This window comes from Thermobia domestica, chromosome 4 (genome assembly GCF_964235325.1).
Source record: "Thermobia domestica chromosome 4, izTheDome1.hap1.1, whole genome shotgun sequence".
Classification (NCBI taxonomy): Eukaryota; Metazoa; Arthropoda; class Insecta; order Zygentoma; family Lepismatidae; genus Thermobia; species Thermobia domestica.
In genome coordinates, this window is record NC_137457.1 from 310957490 (window position 1) to 310977739 (window position 20250).

At 37.5% G+C, this 20250-nt stretch overlaps 1 protein-coding gene across 1 annotated transcript in view; it reads right to left on the bottom strand.

The window, feature by feature from the left end:
• The window catches only part of phtf (putative homeodomain transcription factor), a 119540-nt gene that overhangs the window by 23650 nt on the left and 75640 nt on the right, over nt 1-20250 (bottom strand). The window contains exons 15-17 of the mRNA XM_081756487.1: nt 13126-13221; nt 3067-3210; nt 767-862 (exon numbers count right to left, since the gene is read on the bottom strand). Coding sequence (XP_081612613.1) covers nt 767-862; nt 3067-3210; nt 13126-13221 — 336 coding nt within the window. The remainder of the gene's footprint in view (nt 1-766; nt 863-3066; nt 3211-13125; nt 13222-20250) is intronic.

A 20250-nucleotide genomic window follows, 5' to 3' on the forward strand; every position in this document is an offset into this window, starting at 1 on the left:
TTCTGCACTGAGAAAAAAAATCACCTGGCCGACCTGTTAAAGTGCTGAACGTTTTGGAGATTGCTGGATGGACGTTCTCACACGCGCCACATTTTCCGGCGTTCTTACGGTTCGAGGTCTGCCATATGATTTTTTTTTCTCAATGCAGAACTTGTTGCTCTAAAGTTCGATACCCAAACTTGAATAGTTTTTCTATTGAGAACAGAATTATGTCGGCAAAGTCTGAACCAAATACGAAATGCCCGCTGAGTATTACTCACAGAACCACCATTACTAATATACTTCTCCACAACAAACGCATGATGACCACCGCGCCACGTCATTGCGACTATTGAACTTGGCACGCAATCCCCTCTCTACCGCCGTATCACCACCACAACTCATACAGTGCCCTTTCCAAATACAAGAGGTCTTTTTGCCGGACCCTGTATGATATAGGTAATATATGATTAAGTTGATACAGACGTACGTAAGATGCATTGTTCAATTTTTGATCTGATAAAAAAAAAAAAAAAAAAAAAAAAAAAAAAAAAAAAAAAAAAAAACTTTGTATACTTCGTTATGAAGTGTATATAAGCTTAACTTACGACATCAGAAATACGTATTTATTGCTATCTATTATTTATCAGCTGAATCTGAAATAATGGACTAAATTTGATGATAATGAGTTTTCTTTGTTTTTTCAACAGCCGAAGCCATCTCACATCAGCACTATATGTAATATCAAACACTACTACTGAAAAATGAATAATATACGACAACTTACCTTAAGGAGATCAGCAGCTAATTTGAGTACACTGTTAGCTACCATAAGCTCTTCTTTTTTATTTGGCTTTTGTTCAATTTGAAGGTACAAATTTATCTGAAAAATATTTCAAAATAAATAATATAGAAGCCTTCAAACACTAAGTATATATATGTATATATAATCCTAATTTGAATCATGTGGTACCATTGGTGTTTAGTAAACTACGTAATACGATAAAAAATATTTTACGACCATTAATATACATTTTATTTTATTTCCCTTTACTTTAACTATCGTTCTTTCTTTAAAAAACCAAGAATGACTCCGAGTGGTCCGCAACCGCTGTGTTGCGAAATTTCAAAATTTAGAAATCACGAAGCATTTAACAATTAATCAAAATCAATTTTGAAACAATATCAGTCAACGCTTCCAGCAGTAGCAATAATATCCAGTATTGCATAGAGTTAGTACTTCATAGAAACATATTGTTTTACACTATAATTTATATTATTATTAATAAAACATCTAGTAAATACGTCACGATATCGTGGCCACACTGTAGATTGTGTGATCAGTCAAAAAAAAATAGGGAATCACTGCCCTACTCGACCCAGATTCAACTTCTTATGCCAATTAATACGTTTGTTGCCTTGTTTGCCTCACATTTTCATGTTTTCACACCTCTCTTGCCCAAAATGACGTATGCAACGCACTAATATGCTCCATTTAACCCTTTAGAGACGGGTGTGGCATATAAACACAATTGATCATGGATATGACAAACACCGATCATTCGTGTAGTATATAAACACAACATGTGGACGGAGAGGACAGAAATGGCTTATGAACCTCATCTGCGTTTAATTTGTCAAATAAGTCATTTAATACCCAATCACAGCCTTGGAAGGCTTTCAGGGCGTTCATTTTTCGTCACCGATGACAGACTGAGCGCCGTTTCTAAAGAGTTAGCAAGTCCTTCCCATTAATATATATATATCTAGTCTTGTTCAACAGACATATATATATATATATATATATATATATATATATATATATATATATATATATATATATATATATATATATATATATATATATATATATATATAGATAGATAGATAGATAGATAGATAGATAGATAGATAGATAGATAGGGTGTTCCATAAGTTCGTTTACATAGGCCATCTTGGTAACTATTGAAGATACGAAAAAATTATAAAGAGAGCAATGTTATTCGAAAGTATGTGTTTTCAATCTGAAATGTTGGAATTTTCCGAATTGGACCAACCGTTTGGGCTGTACACAGTTATAGCGTCCAATGGTAAAGAAAAATGCAACGTTGCCATATCTTTGTTGGACAACAATGAAGGAAAGAGAGTGTAGTTTGAAGTATCCTGGACTAAGGAGAATAAAAGGGACGGCCACAATGAAGGATATGAAGAAGGATCACACGCGACGTCAATCCAAGGCAGTGGCGTCACCATCAGAAGGGAAGCAGGTACGAAAAAGAAAGTGAATTGAATTTTGTCCTTTCTAATTTTATTCAATTGTACTCTTGTCTCGTTTCCTTGACATCACTTAGCCATTAATACCAGTTTGCCGTGAATAATTTAAATTGATTTTTTTTGTACCTGTCCCCTCCATTCTGATGCTGACGCCACTGCCTTGGATTGACATCACGTGTGATCCTTCTTCATATCCTTCATTGTGGTCGTCCCTTCTATTCTCCTTGGTCCAGGATACTTCAAACTACACTCTCTTTCCTTCATTGTTATCCAGCAAAGTTATGGCAACGTTGCATTATTCTTTACTATTGGGCGCTATACCAGTGTAGAGCCCAAACAGTTGGTCCAATTCGGAAAATTCAAACATTTTAGATTGAAAACACATACTTTCCAATAATATTGCTATCACCGAGATGGCCTATGTAAACGGACTTATAGGACATCCTATATTATATATATATGAATTATACTGTATCTGTGAGAAGGCAACGAAAATTTTCCCGGTAGTGCAGGTTATATACCCATCAGTTTTTCTGACTTCTTTTAACCTTATTTTTCCCGTGCTAAGAGCAAACACACCAGCTAGCCCGAAAATTGATAAGAGCGATGTTTAGACACTGCTCGTCATTATATACAGGTATTTCGTGCATTTATTTACTAACAATGATTTTACATAAACATGATTCTTTCCGTGTGAAGAACGGACACTTCTGTTAGTTAATAAATATTACATCAAATTATCTTTACAGAAAATACAAAACATCTGAAAGAACAGTAATCACACACACATAAAAAACCGGAAGTTGTACTTACTTGTTCTGTGATAAGAACTGAAAGATTATGATATTTGCTGCTGATTTTCGTGCCCAGCGTCATGAAGCGTAAGAGGAAGACTCCTAAAACCAGGCACCAAAACAACGCTTCTAAATTATATTGCGAATGAAGACGCACTGAATCCTGAAAATAGAATTACACAAGACACTTGTTATTTAAATTCAACTCAAAACTGTAATAATCCATTAAATATTTTTTTTTTCTTAAAATACAAGTTATGTCTCTTTATACTTCTTTTATATAAAGAATTATTTTGTTTAATCGACTACTGACCAAATAGCGCAACACTGAATAACACATGATGTAGCGAGGTAGACAGGTAATGTACACACCTTCAGATACTACATAATATTGATTAAGAATTACCGTATTTGTCGACGGTATAAGACACTTCTTTTTTTTTTTTTTTTTTTCAACGAACTTAAAAGTTCGTTACTGAATTAATTCTCTATATGAGTGTGTGTGCTATTTGCGAATTTTTCAATTTTGAGCCCTCCATTCGATAGAGTATCAAAAACTATTTGAAAGAAGTGATGGAATTTTTCGCATCACTTTTACGGTTCCCGAGCTATTTATTGCCCAAAAAAAAGTTCTGATTTTGGGAGATTTCACAAGCCATATCTCGTGACCTTTAAGTCATAGAAATATCATATTGGTGTTGTTCATGGTACCTACCGTCTTCCTTGGGTACTGGTTCCTGGAATAATCCCTAAAGAAACCTGGGATAACAACCTGGTTCAGAGTTCACGTCCTGCTCACGCGCAAATTCACAAAAGTATAAAATAAGTGATACGACACGGTTCGGAAATCAAGGTTTCACTGTATTTTATCTTTGCGCACATGTATGCGCATATACGACTGGCAAGCTGATGATTCCATAAGTATTCGCACACACATAAATAAAAAAGGAAAAATTTACGTTAAACGAATTTCTATTTATTGAATATATATACGCAGGGTGTTAATGAACTATACAGACAAACTTTAAGAGCTGATTCCTCACATCAAAATAAGAGGAAAAGTTCATAGTTTCAGAGCTAGGACTGTCCAAATTAGCGAAAAAGCCAAATTTGAAGAGGCCCTATTTCGAATTCGAGAGACTGTGGATGGTGATCTTTATCAGCATAAAGGAAGTCACGCACACCCAATCCAAAAATGTATATTTTATTAATGTTCAATGGGTGTACAGATTATTCCCTGCAGGGTGAAATTCAGACATGCCATCAACCGAATTTTGAGATATGCTCTGATTTTATGATTGGTCCAAAGTAGGTAAACGATAAGTCTTGATACCAGTGAACACTGAATCATTTGGCACGATATTGGAAGTGCTAAGGATCGTCAGCAGCACGGTTTCTCGTACTCGGGAAAACGCATGGTGCGATATTTTCTTTCACGCTTATAAGTGAAGAAATCGTGAAATATACCGTGACGAAATACATATCATCACACGTTATTCCGAACACAAAGAAACACGACGCTGCCGGTTCTTAACACTTCCGCCTTCTCTCCGAAGCATTGGATGCCCATTGTTGTCAAGGTTTACCTCCTTCCTACTCTGGACCCTTCTTGAAATCAGGATATATCTGAAAACTCTATTGAAAACATATCTGAGAATTACACCCTGTAGGGAATACCCTCTACACCTATTGATGAAATATGCACTTTTGAATTGTGTATGTGTGGCCTCCTTTACGCTAATAAGAACCACTATCCACAGTTTCTGGAATTCGAAATAGGACCCATGAAATTTAGCTTTTTCGCGATTTTGGACAGCCCTAGCTCTGAAACTATACACTTTTCGCCATAGGTCCATATTAACTTTTTCTCTTATTTTGATGTGAGGAATCACCTCTTACAGTTTGTCGGTATAGTTCATTAACACCCTGTATATTATATATATATATATATATATATATATATATATATATATGGAATAAAGGATACTGATGAGAACACACGAATTCCCACATTTGATAAAGCACGAATGCTTAAGCGAACAATACTACGCACACACTTCTGAAACACTTAATATGATAAAGAAAAAAATATACGGTATGGCAAATAAACGAATTTAGAATATAGCTCTTGTTATTTTTCTTATCACATGCACTAAAACACTGTTCACTTTGAGATTTGGCTTTTACTAGTGAATGGGGACAGTGGGAAGTATGAGGGTTTGGGTAAAACACTAATTTCCAATGAAGTTTTGTTACTTCAAGAAAGAAGCACTTCGTAAAACCGATTATAAAGAATACATTTTTGATCATTTATTCCGTGTTGTCTGCAGGGGTTGTTGTCCCCCAAATTTATTTCCTACTTAATTGAGGCCATATGTGAACTAGAATACGAATAAGTTCGTTCCGATGAGGCTTTGATGATTCGACAGGTCATTCAAAAGGTATATAATTTGTTTGGTAACTTACCTTGTGGAACTCAAACTAAAAGAATCCAATATTTCGCGGTGATCGGAACTGATTCATTAGCATGGATACGAACTTTGTTTGACAGTTTAGTTGGTACATCATAACGTCCGGATGAAGAAGTTTCATGCTATGTACAGATCTCCTGCCATGATCTTTGATTGAATCCAAACACATTAAATTGTGTACAAATTGTGCACAATTGTAAAAATTGTGTAAAGTTTTTTGGTATATTCTCAACCATTACATCCAACTTGCAATGGACAATTTGTCTGTGAATGGATCTCAGTGATCAAGCAGTAGCAAGTTCAAACATCAAACTGCATAATAACGGTAGGTAGCTAGGAGACGCAATCGTACATTTAACATTGAATCTCTCGAAAAGTTCTCAACCTTACAGTAATTTTATTAGCTTGTAATCAGCACGAATTGGTCTTTCAAATGGTATGCTTAGTTTCTCCACAGGCGAGTGCTTTCTCCCAAACTTCCCTTGTGAGCTGGTTTGTGTGTGTCTGTCAGGGAACTGAACTGTGCCTCCCCCATAATACACTCCTAGCTACGGAGCTGCTGGATATCACAACTAAGCCTAAGAATGGGTTTCAACTGGAACCAAACCAAGCTCAGCTGACGCATGAGTCGAAATGGCCGAGAGCGATCAGCAGTGTTTGACCATTTTGAGCTCTGATACTGGAACAATTTCAAATATGACACCAGGATTTGCATATCCGGAAACTAGCGTGTCTTCCCGTTGTCTCCATACCCACAATACCCAAGGGGCCCGTCGGTCACCGGACATACACGCCCCATAAGTAAACAATCCGTGCTTCTGGGCCGATTCTCGTCACTTCTTGTGAGGATCCTGCTGGATCTCTGTGGTTTCATCTATAATGTGCGGCATAGAATTACGCACCAGAGTCAGGAGAAGAGGATGGACCCAAAGATCTGCACTGAAAGACTCTCTAGTGGCGCACGGTGACCCGAGAAGTGACCATAACACTATCGGGACAGTCGATCGGTTTTTCAATTCCTGTTCAAACACAGCTCACTTTGCGACGTCGAACCAACTTAATTGTCACCTACAGAGCCTACTGGTTCTCTACATATCCATATCGACCCTTGCACTCACCGGTCAAGAAAGTAGGGAGTCAACAATGCATTGGGTGGAAATGTCCTTTTGGAAGATATTTTGGAAATGTGTGAAAATGATCATAAATTTTTGGACGATCTTATGAAGGGTGATGAATCATGGATATTTTAGTACGACTCCAAAGCGAAGAGGCAAAGTGCTAAGTAACACACTTCGACGTCCCGTCGCTCCAAGAAGGCTTGAATGAGCAAATAAAAGATTAAGACCATGTTCTATGTAGTTTTCTACATAAGGAGAATTGTCCATCATGAGTTTGTACCTCCCAGGACAACCGTTAACTCTAAATGTTACGTGGAAGTTCTCAAGAAGCTGACAGCAGGGATCCGACGAGTCAGACAGCGGCGATTGTAAATTTCATCACGACAACGAGCCAGTCCACAGTACCTTCGTCCACCTGGCCAAAGCTAATGTGGCAATGCTGCCCGAGCCCCACTACGGTCCCGACTTGGTTCCCGAAGACTTCTTTTTGTTTCCCCGTTTGAAATCCTCCCTGAAAGGACATCGGTACAGTACAATTGATATCGTGGAAAGCAGCTTGTGAAATGGTTTTAAACGAACTTTCGGAACAGACTTCCAGGATGCCTTCGTAGATTAGAAATTCTGCTGACAAAGATGTATCGATGCAAGAGGACAATATTATGAAGAAATTTAATGTACAGGTAGTATTATTTTTATTATTATGTAAATAAGTGTTTATTTTTCATACTTATAGACTTGGTGACCTTATTTTCCGGATAGACCTTGTAGTTCATGAATGCTTCGATTGGCACAATTCTGAACGCCGAGTAAGTGTAATGATTATTTGTTTTAATGATGAAACACATATCTATAATACTACACAAAGTTATAATATCCACATCACAATTAAATTTAACAACTGTCCATAATTGCAAATTACATTATAATCAAGCTTTTCTAAAAAATACACCAGAATTACACTTTACTTTTCAAATGTTAACAAGTAACAATTTCAGAATGTTAACGAATATTTAAATAAACGGCTGTAAAATTTCAGTGAAAAAGCATTAATTGGATTATTAAGCAATTAAAGTTTTTTATGCGTTGGTTAGCACGAATATAACATCACACTCATATAACATGTTCACTGTAAAAAGTTTTATAGCTTCTAATAAACTGGGTAATTAAATAAACAAATAAAATAAAAAAAAAAAGATTGTAATTTGAATTAATAGGGAGATGGTTGCATAGTACATAAAATCTTATTTAGGGTTCCCACTTATTTGCCGAACAAAAATTTCCTGAGTTTTACAGTTTTTCCAGGTCATGGTTTATAAATTTCTAGGGATATACAGTATATAATGTTTAAAAAAATTCCCCATCAGAGGTTTTCTCATCTACTATGCATGTACAGTCAGCGACAAAAGTTATTTTCCGTTTGGTAAAATTAATTTTGGGAATAAGGGTGCAACGTACACCGTTTCACCGAGTTTCAAGGCTGGAAAATACAGAAAATTACATTCTTTTTAATTTACTGAAAACTGTATTCAAATTTATCCTGAAGTTATTTATGAAACTAATTTCATCAAACGGAAAGAGCTTTTCTTGCTGACTGTACAGTGTCTGCATAAAAATACTATCATGCTGTAAACTGATGTTACGTCATTTTGGATAATCGTATTTAAAAATGGGTCACATTTAAAAAAAAATAAAAAAAACTCATTTTTTTAGTATACATCATAGACGTTGAATGTGAGCCCGATTCTTAGGGCTACGTACAAAAAAAAACTAAGTTTTACATCTCACGGTTATGCTGGTTAGGCTAAAGGAGACGATGATTATGAGTAATGAGTGAAATGGTGGAATGAAGAAAGTGGGAGGAAACGGGAGAACCCCGAGAAAACCCACGCACACGGTGTTTGTCCACCACAAAGTTCACTTGGTGAGGACTGGGATCGAACCAGGGACCCCAAGCACCGGAGGTGAACGCTCTACCACTGAGCCACCACGGCCCCCTAGGGCTACGTACAAATGCCTCCCGCATTGACAGATGATCTCCCTTGAATGGCCTTTCCTTTGATGACATAAGCAGCCACGATCCACAAAATCACGATACCACTTCAAAATTGACGTGTGTGTAGGAGCCTGATGAAACTTTCGCCTAAAAGCACGCTGAACTTACACCAGACTCGGCACTTCAAAACACAACTTCGTTCTTATGGAGTGGCCATGACTCCTTAATACTTATTCTTTAATAACAACACAACACAATGAGAGGAAATAAATTTACGTTAGGACATTACGGCGTAACAGTACAGAAACATAAAAGTTTCCCAAACGATCTCCAACAGAAACATCAACCGCCTGCTAAATATCCAACAACGAACCCATATCGACTAATCACAAAGTAAACATGAGTAAATTTAGGGAGGCGCGGTGGCTCAGTGGTAGAGCGTTCACCTCCGGTGCTTGGGGTCCCTGGTTCGATCCCAGCTCGCGCCATGTGGACTTTGTGGTGGACAAACACCGTGCTCGTGGGTTTTCTCGGGGTTCTCCCGTTTCCTCCCACTTTCTTCATTCCACCATTTCACTCATCTCTCATCATCATCGTCTCCTTTAGCTTAACCGGCATAATCATAGGACGTAAAACTTAAACATTTATGAGTAAGTGAATTTCATTTTTTTTATGAGTGAATTTACTTTTTCTGTGTTTGATCCTCTTCATTATTGACAATGTTGTCCATTGTTGACATGCACAAAAATATTTGAGTTTTTCTTTCAAATTTGACCAATTTTATTTAAATATGATTACCCAAAGCGACGTAGTACCATTTATGTAAAGTATGATATATTTTTATGGACACGCTGTATATGTATAAAGTGCGCGTAGATAAAGAAGTTCTGCAAAACAAACTAATTTATTTTATTAATTATCCCCTACAAAATAGCCAGGTAAGCGGAATGAGAAATGGGTTCTGAAAGTAAAAATTCGTATTTAATATGTCCTGACTTTCCTAATTCTTTTTTTGTTTTTCTTTCTTGAGATTTTCGTGAAATTCCCTGACTTTTCCAGAACTTTATACAGGAGTCCAGCACAAAGACCTCTCGTATTTGGAGAAGGCGCTACATGAGTTGTGGTGGGGGTACGGCGGCGGAGGGGACATGGATCGATAGCAGTATACGTGTCATTTTCAGTAGTCGCAATGGCGTGGCGTGGTGGGCATCGTGCGTTTGTTGTGGAGAAGTATATTCGTAATGGTGGTTTTGTGATTAAATATTCAGCGGGCATTTTGCATTTGGTTCGGACTTGGCCGATATGATTCTGTTTGAGATAGAAAACTGTTCAAGTTTCAGTATCAAATTTTAGAGCAACAGGTTCTGCACTCAGAAAAAGTCATTTAGCTGACCTGTTTAAGTGCTGAACGTTTTGGGGATTGCTGGATGGACGTTCTCACACGCGCCACATTTTCCGGCGTTCTTACTGTCCGAGGTCTGTCGAGGTCGGTTTTTTTTTTCTCAATGCAGAACCTGTTGCTCTAAAGTTTGATAGTTAAACTTGAATAGTTTTTTCTATTGCGAACAGAATCATATCGGCCAAATCCGAACAGAATGCGAAATGCCCGCTGAGTATTAATCACACAACCACCATTACGAGCATACTTCTTCACACCAAACTCACGATGCTCACCGCGCCACGCCATTGCGACTACTGAAAATGACACGCATACTGCTGTCGATCGATATCCCTCCACCGCCGTATCCCCACCACAACTCACACAGCGCCCTCTTCAAATACGGGCAGCCTTTTTACCGGATTCTATATGAATAAACTGAATGTCTCCAAGTCGGTGGGAACTCCCTTATTACAAAAATAAGTTAGTATGTTAGGTTAGTTTAGTGTTAACAAACAAACAAACAAACAAAATAAATAAATAAATAAATAAAGCTATTAGAAAACAATCTGCCACGCTGAGCTTAATAGTGAACAAAGACATATACGTTTGTTGTTAGTATTGATGCTAGTAAAGCGCTTACATTGAGACAATTAATGTTATTCTCTGTCGTTTGGTTTGAAGTCAGGCACGTATTAAAATCTTTCTGCAAGAGCTCAAATTAAACAAGAATTTCAGGAAAACAAAAAATGGATCAAAAGATTGTGATCTTAGCCAAGAATTAGTTTTTGGATCAGAGGCCACAAAATTTTTGAACGATCCCTAAATCGAGTTTTCGTATTTTTTACGGAATAAGCATATCATACTGACTTAAGTGATTGTTTGAGTTTGGCTACACTATACGTAGTTCTCCAGATATAAAGCCTACAAGAAAATTTTTGATAGAAATATATTGGATATTTTAATCCAAAAAATATGAAGTATTGAATATCATAACATTATTGCAATTCTTCAATTGCATATATTATCAATGTCAACAATATTATTTTAAGTTCGACGATTTAGAAGAAACCGTATTTCAACTAAATCCTATCCATACTTCTACTTACGTATGTCTTCACAATGATGACAATTGACAGTCAAAATTTGATGTTTAACAAGTTTTTTCTGTTTGTTTGTTAAGTAATCTATAATACGATGGTTGGTCAATGTGTTTTTATCCTCGGATACAAATATTGTAACTAGCTAGGTGGAAGTTATGTACGAAATGACCCAATCTCTCATCCGACTAATCATGAACTTTTATGAATCTAGGTTTAAAACTGTTGAAGATATGGCGTCTTGAAGTAGAAAAAGTGTCGGATTTGACAAAAACGCAATATCCAATAGTCACAAAGTTCCTAATCTGAAGCCATGGAAATCTTTGAAGATATGAAAACTGTTTGTGGTGTCAGGTGCCCATCCTTAAGTACTATTAAAGCATGGAAGATACAGCCGAAATGTGGACACTTGAATCTGAACGACAAACCGGGAGATGGCAGACGTTGTTCGGTGATTTCTAGGGTTAAAGGCGTTATTCTCATAGATTACCTAACTTACGGGCATAATGTGACTGAGACATACTACAGGGGTCTGTTGAAAAAAAACTTCGTGATGCTTTGACGATAAAGTGCATGATATCCTCACCAAAAGTGTTCTGCTCTTAATGGACAATACTGCAGCCCACAAAGCCCAGGAAACCATTAATCTTGTGTAAAGTCTCGGTTACCAATTACTGCCTCATCCACCACATTCTCTTGACTTCGCACCGTCAGATTTCTTGTTTCCCAAAATGAAGAAGCCGCTGAATTCAGATACGGAGGCTATTTCCAAAGTGGAGCACTGGTTTTCTAGCCACTCTCACACGTTCTAAAAAGAAGGGCTGCGGAAGCTCAAAGACCAGTTGCAGAAGTACGTTACTGTGCACGGTGACTATGTGGAAATGTACTAATACTATGAGAGCAATCCATCCTTCTATCTCAATCCCTTCATTAAGGGTAAAACTTATTGATCGACCCTCGCAATTTGGAGAAGAAGAGTAGTACTTTGCTTGAAGCCATTGATAAGATTGCTTTTCAAACAGTTTACATTATAATACATAATATTTCAACCTGTTATTTAGAAGGAAATCGAAAATGCATTTATTCATTTAAAAAGAAACTGAAATTAAATTTGGACAAGGGATGGTTAAGTGATAAATGGGACGCAGTAATTACAAAATTCACAAAGCATTATCATAACAAGGAAAATAATATCATGAGCTGGTAACCTTCAACAAAAGGACAAAAGAGTACACTCTTGGATGTTTTTAATTCTTCCTGTTCTTTAACTCCGTGACCAAGACTCCAGGGGAAAGTCGAAAGCTCGGAAGTATAAAGAATATTCACGAATTACAGAAATCTGTACGTAGATGACAGTGATGATTCCCAAGTGTGGTGTTACATTGTCTGAAAAAGACTCCTTTGCGAAACATACCGAATTTCTCTGAATTTTGGCATATTTTTGAAGTACTATCCTTACTTATTTTAATTTTCTTGATTTCACGCTTAGTGTGAACCATGTACAGGGTGGCCCAAAAGTGGTATCAGTCCCGTCCCCTATTTTATATCATTTCTTATGGTTTTCAAACAGGTGGATCTAGTTTCTTTATTATTTGTTCATAACTTCTTTTTACTTATAACTTAAGCCCGGAACAGTCGAAGCAAATAAATCCATAAACTAGAATGCTATATTGGATCAATGCAGGGGTGTATACCTACTTTTGAGCCACCCTTTTACTAAACAGATGAGGATATAAAATGTTAATATTACCTTATATTCATTTCAATACTTTGAAGATCGTGAAAACATAGCAGAAAATTGATCGTAATCTTTCTTAACCAAACCAAACGAGCGTTGTAAGTTGAGGATGTGAAACGGGTCACTCCTGCATGCAGTGAGCAATGAGTACACGGTCTCTTCAGCAGTGATTACTCACAAATACTTTTGCCATTTTGCAATTCTTGCCAAGACACGACTTATCTACCCCGTTCTGATCCAAGGAATGATTACTGGCTACTAAGTCTACTTCATCACTGACCTTGAGCAGCTCCACGCTAAGGAACGACAACAGAAGAAGAGTAATGATGAAGGCAGCTGACACGATCACGTCCACGGAACGCTGAGGCCCTCGTTTCTGAAACATAATACAATACATCATCATCATTAACACTTGTGTTCAAAGAGATTACATTTCCTTTTAAACTCATATTTTAAGCCAGTATTACATTTGTGTCAGGACTGTATGTGTCAGTGTTAGGTGTACTAGCTGTTTCTCTAAGCCTTCGGCTCGCTCTAAGCTATAGATTGAATGATTAAGATTAGGTATATATTAATGAAAGGAGGAAACAACCGATTTATTTACTACAATCCTGTGTAGTAGCGCATTAAGCAACTTACAAAGAGTAAAAAAGTGGCTTGACTGGACTGAGACTCGAACCCGAGATCTCTGGCATACCGTGCCGATGCGTTAACCACTACGTCACCCAGTATGTTTCCCAGGACAGCCAAACACTCTCTCGCTCCTGCAGTCGGTGCTCTCCACTTACACCACATGGCTTGTCGGCACAGCAAGCACAGCAGCATAGGCTGTGGTACAAGCCATGTGGTGTAAGTGGAGAGCACCGACTACAGGAACGAGAGAGTGTTTGGCTGTCCTGGGAAGCATACTGGGTGACGTAGTGGTTAATGCATCGGCACGGTATGCCAGAGATCCCGGGTTCGAGTCCCGGTCCTGTCAAATCACTTTTTCACTCTTTGTACGTTGATTAAGATTAGGAATTAGATTTTTGGGCTTTCGGCATCTATGGCCATTTAGTTTGTCTCATATGAGGGATGACGTCCCTCGGCAAGCACTATCCGGGGAAAGGCAAGGAAGGGAATTCGCTTGAGACCTGTAAGTTATGTATCACCCCGGCATTTGCTTGGTGTAAATGAGAAAAACCCAGGAAAACCTCATTCAGGATAGCTGGCCTGAAAAAGATTTTTTTTTCACTTTTTCGACTGAGTGTCTCCACCGGGAATCCAACCCGGGACCGCTCGCACCGAAGGCTAGAGCGTTGGCGACTACGCTGCGGCTATAGATTGAAACCATGCTTAATTAAGCATCTTTATGTACGCTGATGATAAACCTTATTAACTATGTGCTGTTCAAAACCTAAGCGCACGATTGTCTGTCGTTTATATACTATGTTCATATTGTTTTAGTACTAATTACGAGGGGATATCAAAAAGTTCGTGCAATCACCTACAACTACGAACTCCCTTGGGTATACATTTTATAGTTAGGTTCTTGTATGTTAACCATGCAAATTCTGGGCTCACTAGATTTTTTTTCCATGTCAATCACTGAAGGTGCGATGACAGACAAGTTTCAGGTACGGTGTGTCATTAAGTTCTTTCATCTTCAGGGAAAATCAGCAAAGGAGATCTACGAAGAGATGAAAGAGGTCTATAGGATGAAAGCGCTTCTGATCAAAATGCGAATGACAATTCCAAACTGGATACATGACCAGCGCGGACGCCTCTAGACTTGGCAGATCATCTCTCACTGATGATGCACCTTGACGGAGGAAGTTGAGAAAATCACAACAAGGAGGACAGGAAGATAATTACCGAAAGTGTTATGTGTGAAATAGGTACGAGTTATGGGTCTGTCCGGAATACCATTTACAACCAGCTACATCTTCAGGAAGTGTCAGCACGGTGGGTGTCACGAGTGTTCACATCTTTCTAGAAGAGAAACCGCGAGGACGCTGCAACAGAAATATTCAATCGCTTGAGGTACACTAGTGACAATGGATGAAAGTTGGGTTTATCTTTATGGCCTAGAAACAAAAGAAATGAGCAAACAATGGAAACACCCTCCTTCCCCAAACGTAAAAGGGGACGAGTGCAGAAGTCTGCCGGCAAGTTTATGCTTTCCATTTTCTGGGACTATGAAGGGGTCATCACGATAGTTTACCTATCACAGGGGCAAACTATTATTAGTACCTATTTATTATTGCCATCTAATGATTGAGTTACGAGAGGAACTGAAGAAGAAACGCCGTGCATTGGTCCCAAAAGGGGTGCTGCTGTTGGTAGATAATGTATCGGCTCATTCCGCCCATGTATCTGTGATGAGGAAAGTCAAATTAGGATATGAAATATTGCCCCACCCCATACTCACCGGACCTAGCACCAAATTTCTTTCTATTATCAAATTATTTCTAGAAATGAAGCGTCCACTCACAGGATGCTATTTTGACAGTAGGGATGACGTTATTTCTGAGGTTGAACTATTGTTTCAAAGCCAAACTGCAGAGTTTTACAAAATGGGCTTACGAAAAGTGAAGAAACGCTGGCAAAAATGTGTCACTAAGCATGGTGAGTGACTACGTAGAGAAGGATTAATGCCATCATAGTGTCAGAATTCTCCAAAGTGGATTATTTTTAAGTTATTCCACAAATTTTTGGTATCCTATCGTATATTGCGCACCTCCATGGAATAAATATTTGTCGATTTTATGTAAATAATTATGACCTTATTTACATTTTAATAGTGAGTGTTAACGGTACTACGCTTCATGTAGATTGGCAGGTATTGTGTTGGCCTTACGATGAACGGTAAAAAACTATCTGTAATTCATATGTAGTGTTCATGTTGCTTCGCTACTAATCATATTGTACTTGACATAGTATCCGTGTAAGAACTTTCAATAAGGGAACATTTACGGCAGGGCGCAAAATTTCCGGCACCATTGGCGACTTGAAATTTAGAGCTGGCGACCAGTGTTCTGTAGGAATGGTTTCTGCTTAAGCTCACAGGGCTGCACAATCCCTGTTTCGCACGAAAATAATTGTCACTGAGTGAGAAAAAACATGGAGTATGAAGTCTTCCCAACGGACATGGAAAGTGAAGTCTTCACAACGGACATGGAGTATGAAGTCTTCACAACGGACATGGAAAGTGAAATCTTCACAACGGACATGGAAAGTGAAGTCTTCACAACGGACATGGAAAGTGAAGTCTTCACAACGGACATGGAAAGTGAAGTCTTCACAACAGACATGGAAAGTAAAGTCTTCACAACAGACATGGAAAGTGAAGTCTTCACAACGGACATGGAAAGTGAAGTCTTCACAACGGACATGGAAAGTGAAGTCTTCACAACGGACATGGAAAGTGAAGTCTTCACAACAGACATGGAAAGTGAAGTCTTCACAACGGACATGGAAAGTGAAGTCTTCACAACGGACATGGAAAGTGAAGTCTTCACAACTCGCAATTCACCCCTCCTTTGGCGGCCTCAATCGAAATGGTTGGACTCCTGGCGCGTCAACGCGAGAGATCGTTTCTCCCGCTGTTTGAAGCTAGAACAGCTGGGGGGACAGCCCAGTGTCTAGAATAGATTAACCTTGATATAATGTAATGTTTCTTTGTCAAACCAAAGAGCGTGTGTGTGTGTGTGTGGGGGGGGGGGGTTCTCATAATTTGTACGTGAGGGATACTGGCGACCATCATTTTTTGAACTGGCGATTGCGTCTGACTTTCAAATTTTGCGCCCTGATTTACGGAATCTCAAATACTGACGTTCAAAAAGAAAAAGGTCTTATGCTGGTTAGTGAGTGTAAGTGTAGTATTAATGTTAGGGCTTTCTAATAAAATGGGCAAATTACTTAATGTTTCATAAGTGCAATACACACATGGGAAAACCAGTGAAAAATAGTGAAATTAAAACAATTAAAATATAAAATCACGGGGGAGAAACCAAAATTACAGATGGAAAAACCAATACAACACAGGGAAAAACCTGAAGAGAGAATATGGTGTCCAGATAACTATAAAGAAAATATTAATACAAAAACAAATAATAAATAAAATAAGATACATAACATACACAAATGAAGCATAATATATAAGTAAAAAGCAACTAACAATAAAGAAATAACAATTATGATAAAAACAATAATATTAATAAAATTAAATAATCTAATAAAACAATGAAAAAGTAAGCATAATAAAATAGTAACAAGAATAAGTAAGCAAGTACTAAAGATTAAAATAATAATAGAGAGAGATATTTTAATAATAAAAAAATAGATAGCTTAGAGCAGAGGTGTAGCCACGGGGTGTGCCGGGTGTGCCCAGCCTCACTCTAAGAGAAAAAATAAGCAGCACCTTTCCTTTTCCACGGCAAAATTATTAAAAGTATAGGTTATTCTAAATATGCTGAGTATACCCCCGAATTCTACCTCCTTTCCTCAATATTGGTTTAAAACTTACCTGTATTTGTGGAAATGTGGAAACTGATTCTTTTCTTTCGAGTTCATACCTCAGATTGATCCAAGGAACATCATTTAACGAAAATTGCAGTTTATTGGACGTGATATTTCATTTGTGTTAACTTACCGCACTTTTTGGCAACGTCGCAAATAAAGGACCGTAAATTAGATCTACCAATCTATCAAATAGTTATATCGATTCTTTCCAGATGGTAGCTAAAGTCGATGTTGATTGATACTTGCATCACTTATTAGTGTAGCAATCAATTTAACTGCTTGTTGTATTCGTAGAGTAATGCTAATGGCTCCAAATTAATCTGAGACTTTGCCACATTGTGAAATTTTGATTCCCCATAGCGGTTGAAGAAGGAGGCCCCGTAGGGAACACTATCATATAACATTTTCACTTTATTTTGGCCGGTAGAACAGTGCTCGTGGTCCGTGGGCGCCATTATTAGAACACCTGATATAATTTTCAACAGTCATTTAGTGAATTTTTATTCCTTTAAAAATAGTGCAATTAAAGAACCCAAGTGACTGTATTGCAAAGCTACAAAGGTATTAAAAAGGCACAAGATCTAATTTGTTTTCTTTTCTTTGTGCACACCCAAATATGAAGTTCTAGCTACGCTTATGGCTTAGAGCAACAAATATAACTAGATTTTCTATGTGTTCAAATACAAATAGAATAGGAAATTATAAGTAGCTAAAAAAAAAATAGGAAATTAGAGTGATAAGATAGAATTAGCTACAATTTTGATAAATTAATTAGAAAATTAGACTAGTGTTAGGAAATGTAGAATCAAGGTAAATGGTGGTAGCATTACGGGAAATGTTACTAGTTAAGTTTTTTATAATTTACTTTCGTTTTGTTTCTTTTCCTTTTGGTTTTTCTTTTTGGTTGTGGGTTTGTTCTTTTTTCCTTTCCATTCCATTCCATTCCATTCCTTTCCTTTCCTTATTCCTACCAAAATTTAATATATATATATATATATATATATATATATATATACAGGACAAATAAAAAGCCAATGATGAGAACCCGTTCCGGTTTTAAGTTTCAGAGATCGCTTCTGAAAGACGGGCCTGAGCTTAAATGTAAAAATTGATTGACATGGAATAAACACTTGTGGATTTTATGTAATTAATTACAACCTTACTTACATTTAATTGGGACCTTGGCGTAATAATAAACAACGAAGTATATCCATTTTCAAATATTTAACTTGAAATAAATTTTAAGTTGATTAAATCGTCGCGATGCCCGGCATCCCCTGTTCACAGGAAAGGATACATATTTTGTTCATGCATATAAGTTACTTGCTTACATTCAACTTATCACTATTTTTCCGTAGAAGTTTTCTCGCCTCGCCTGCAAATTTTCTTGCACGCGTCTTTCTCGCCTCGCCTGGACAAGCAGAAGCACGGCACATGCGCATCGCTCAGATACATGTTTTCTTTCTTGTCTCTTTGTCATACGCCAGGTTCTTCGGGCGTCCAAGAGCTGCTGCAAGCATTGGGGTTTCTGACAAAAGTTTTCTGCTAGGATTAGAATGTGCACGTACAACCACATACTTTCCCTGAAACCCACCATTTCGATAGACGCTAGCATCTTTCACCATTATCAACTTTATGTATTTTGAACTGAAGTGAAATTTTGTGTACAGAAATTGAGAGCAGTGATGATGAACAGCAGTAATGGCAAGGAAACAGAAATGACAGTTCCACTCCTTTCTGAAGCAAATCCTTTACACAAACGATACGAAAGAAAAAAAAAAAGCAGTTTTACGTTATGCTGTAATCGTAGTTGAGGAGAAACTAATAATCTCCATCGCAGATAAATTATATATATCTTCAAGTTACTCTATTGTGTTTCTACTTTGCAACTCTGATCGTAGGATGACAAGAATTGGCAATGCATCTAGTTCTGTATATTTTATGATTGTTTTCTTGTTTTAGTGTCTGTGAAAATGATGTATGTACATTTGTTAAGTAAAAGACTAAGATCTGGAATATACATCCCCCCCCCCCCTCAAAAAGAAAGAAAGATGAGTTCGTACACTAATTTGCATGTCAACTACATAGGAGGCTATTTCACTTGGTAGCTTGTGATCTCATCTTTCTAAACAACATTAATCTATTCTATCAGGCCTTGTTTTCATATTGTCACTCTAAACACAACAACACATTGAGCAACGGTATGTGATAATATATATATTTAAAAAAAAAAAAAAATCACGTAACAGTTTCAACACAATAACTGTGTTTTCATCAGACTTAAACTCCTTCTGGCTACTTGGGAGTTGGTCATCACTTATATATACTTTCCGGAGATCAACTTTTAATTAGGCTTCGCCCCTTTATTAAAAAGTAACACTTATGTTATTCACATTCACTTGTATAGCTACGCACTTGTCCAATTAAAAATATACGTTTTTACTGGGCACATTGTTGTCATCTAATTATATCATTGTTATGTTCAATTATTAACTTGTTCTCTTTCTTTCTTCTTCCCTTTCCTTTCCTTTCTTCTTCTTTAAGTAGAATATTCTCCCATTCTTTATTTATCGCGAATCTTGCGTTCCAATTCATGAATTGAGCTCCTCCGTGGCTAAGTGGTTAGCGTACGCGTCTTTGGCGTGGGAGATCCGGGTTCGATTCCCGGCGGGAGCTCATGTGGTTCGGATTCTACGTTAATCAGTAGGTCCACATCTCATATAGCCTCGCTGCTGAAAGGGGGTTAAACTCAAAAATCAATCAATCAATCAATCCAATTCATGAACTTGTCTTCTGCCTTCATAATTTCCCTGGCTTCTTTCCATTTTCTCAACAATGTCCTGTTCCTGCTTCTATGACCTCTGCTTCTTTGCACGCTATCTTGTGGTTTGTCTCTTTCTGA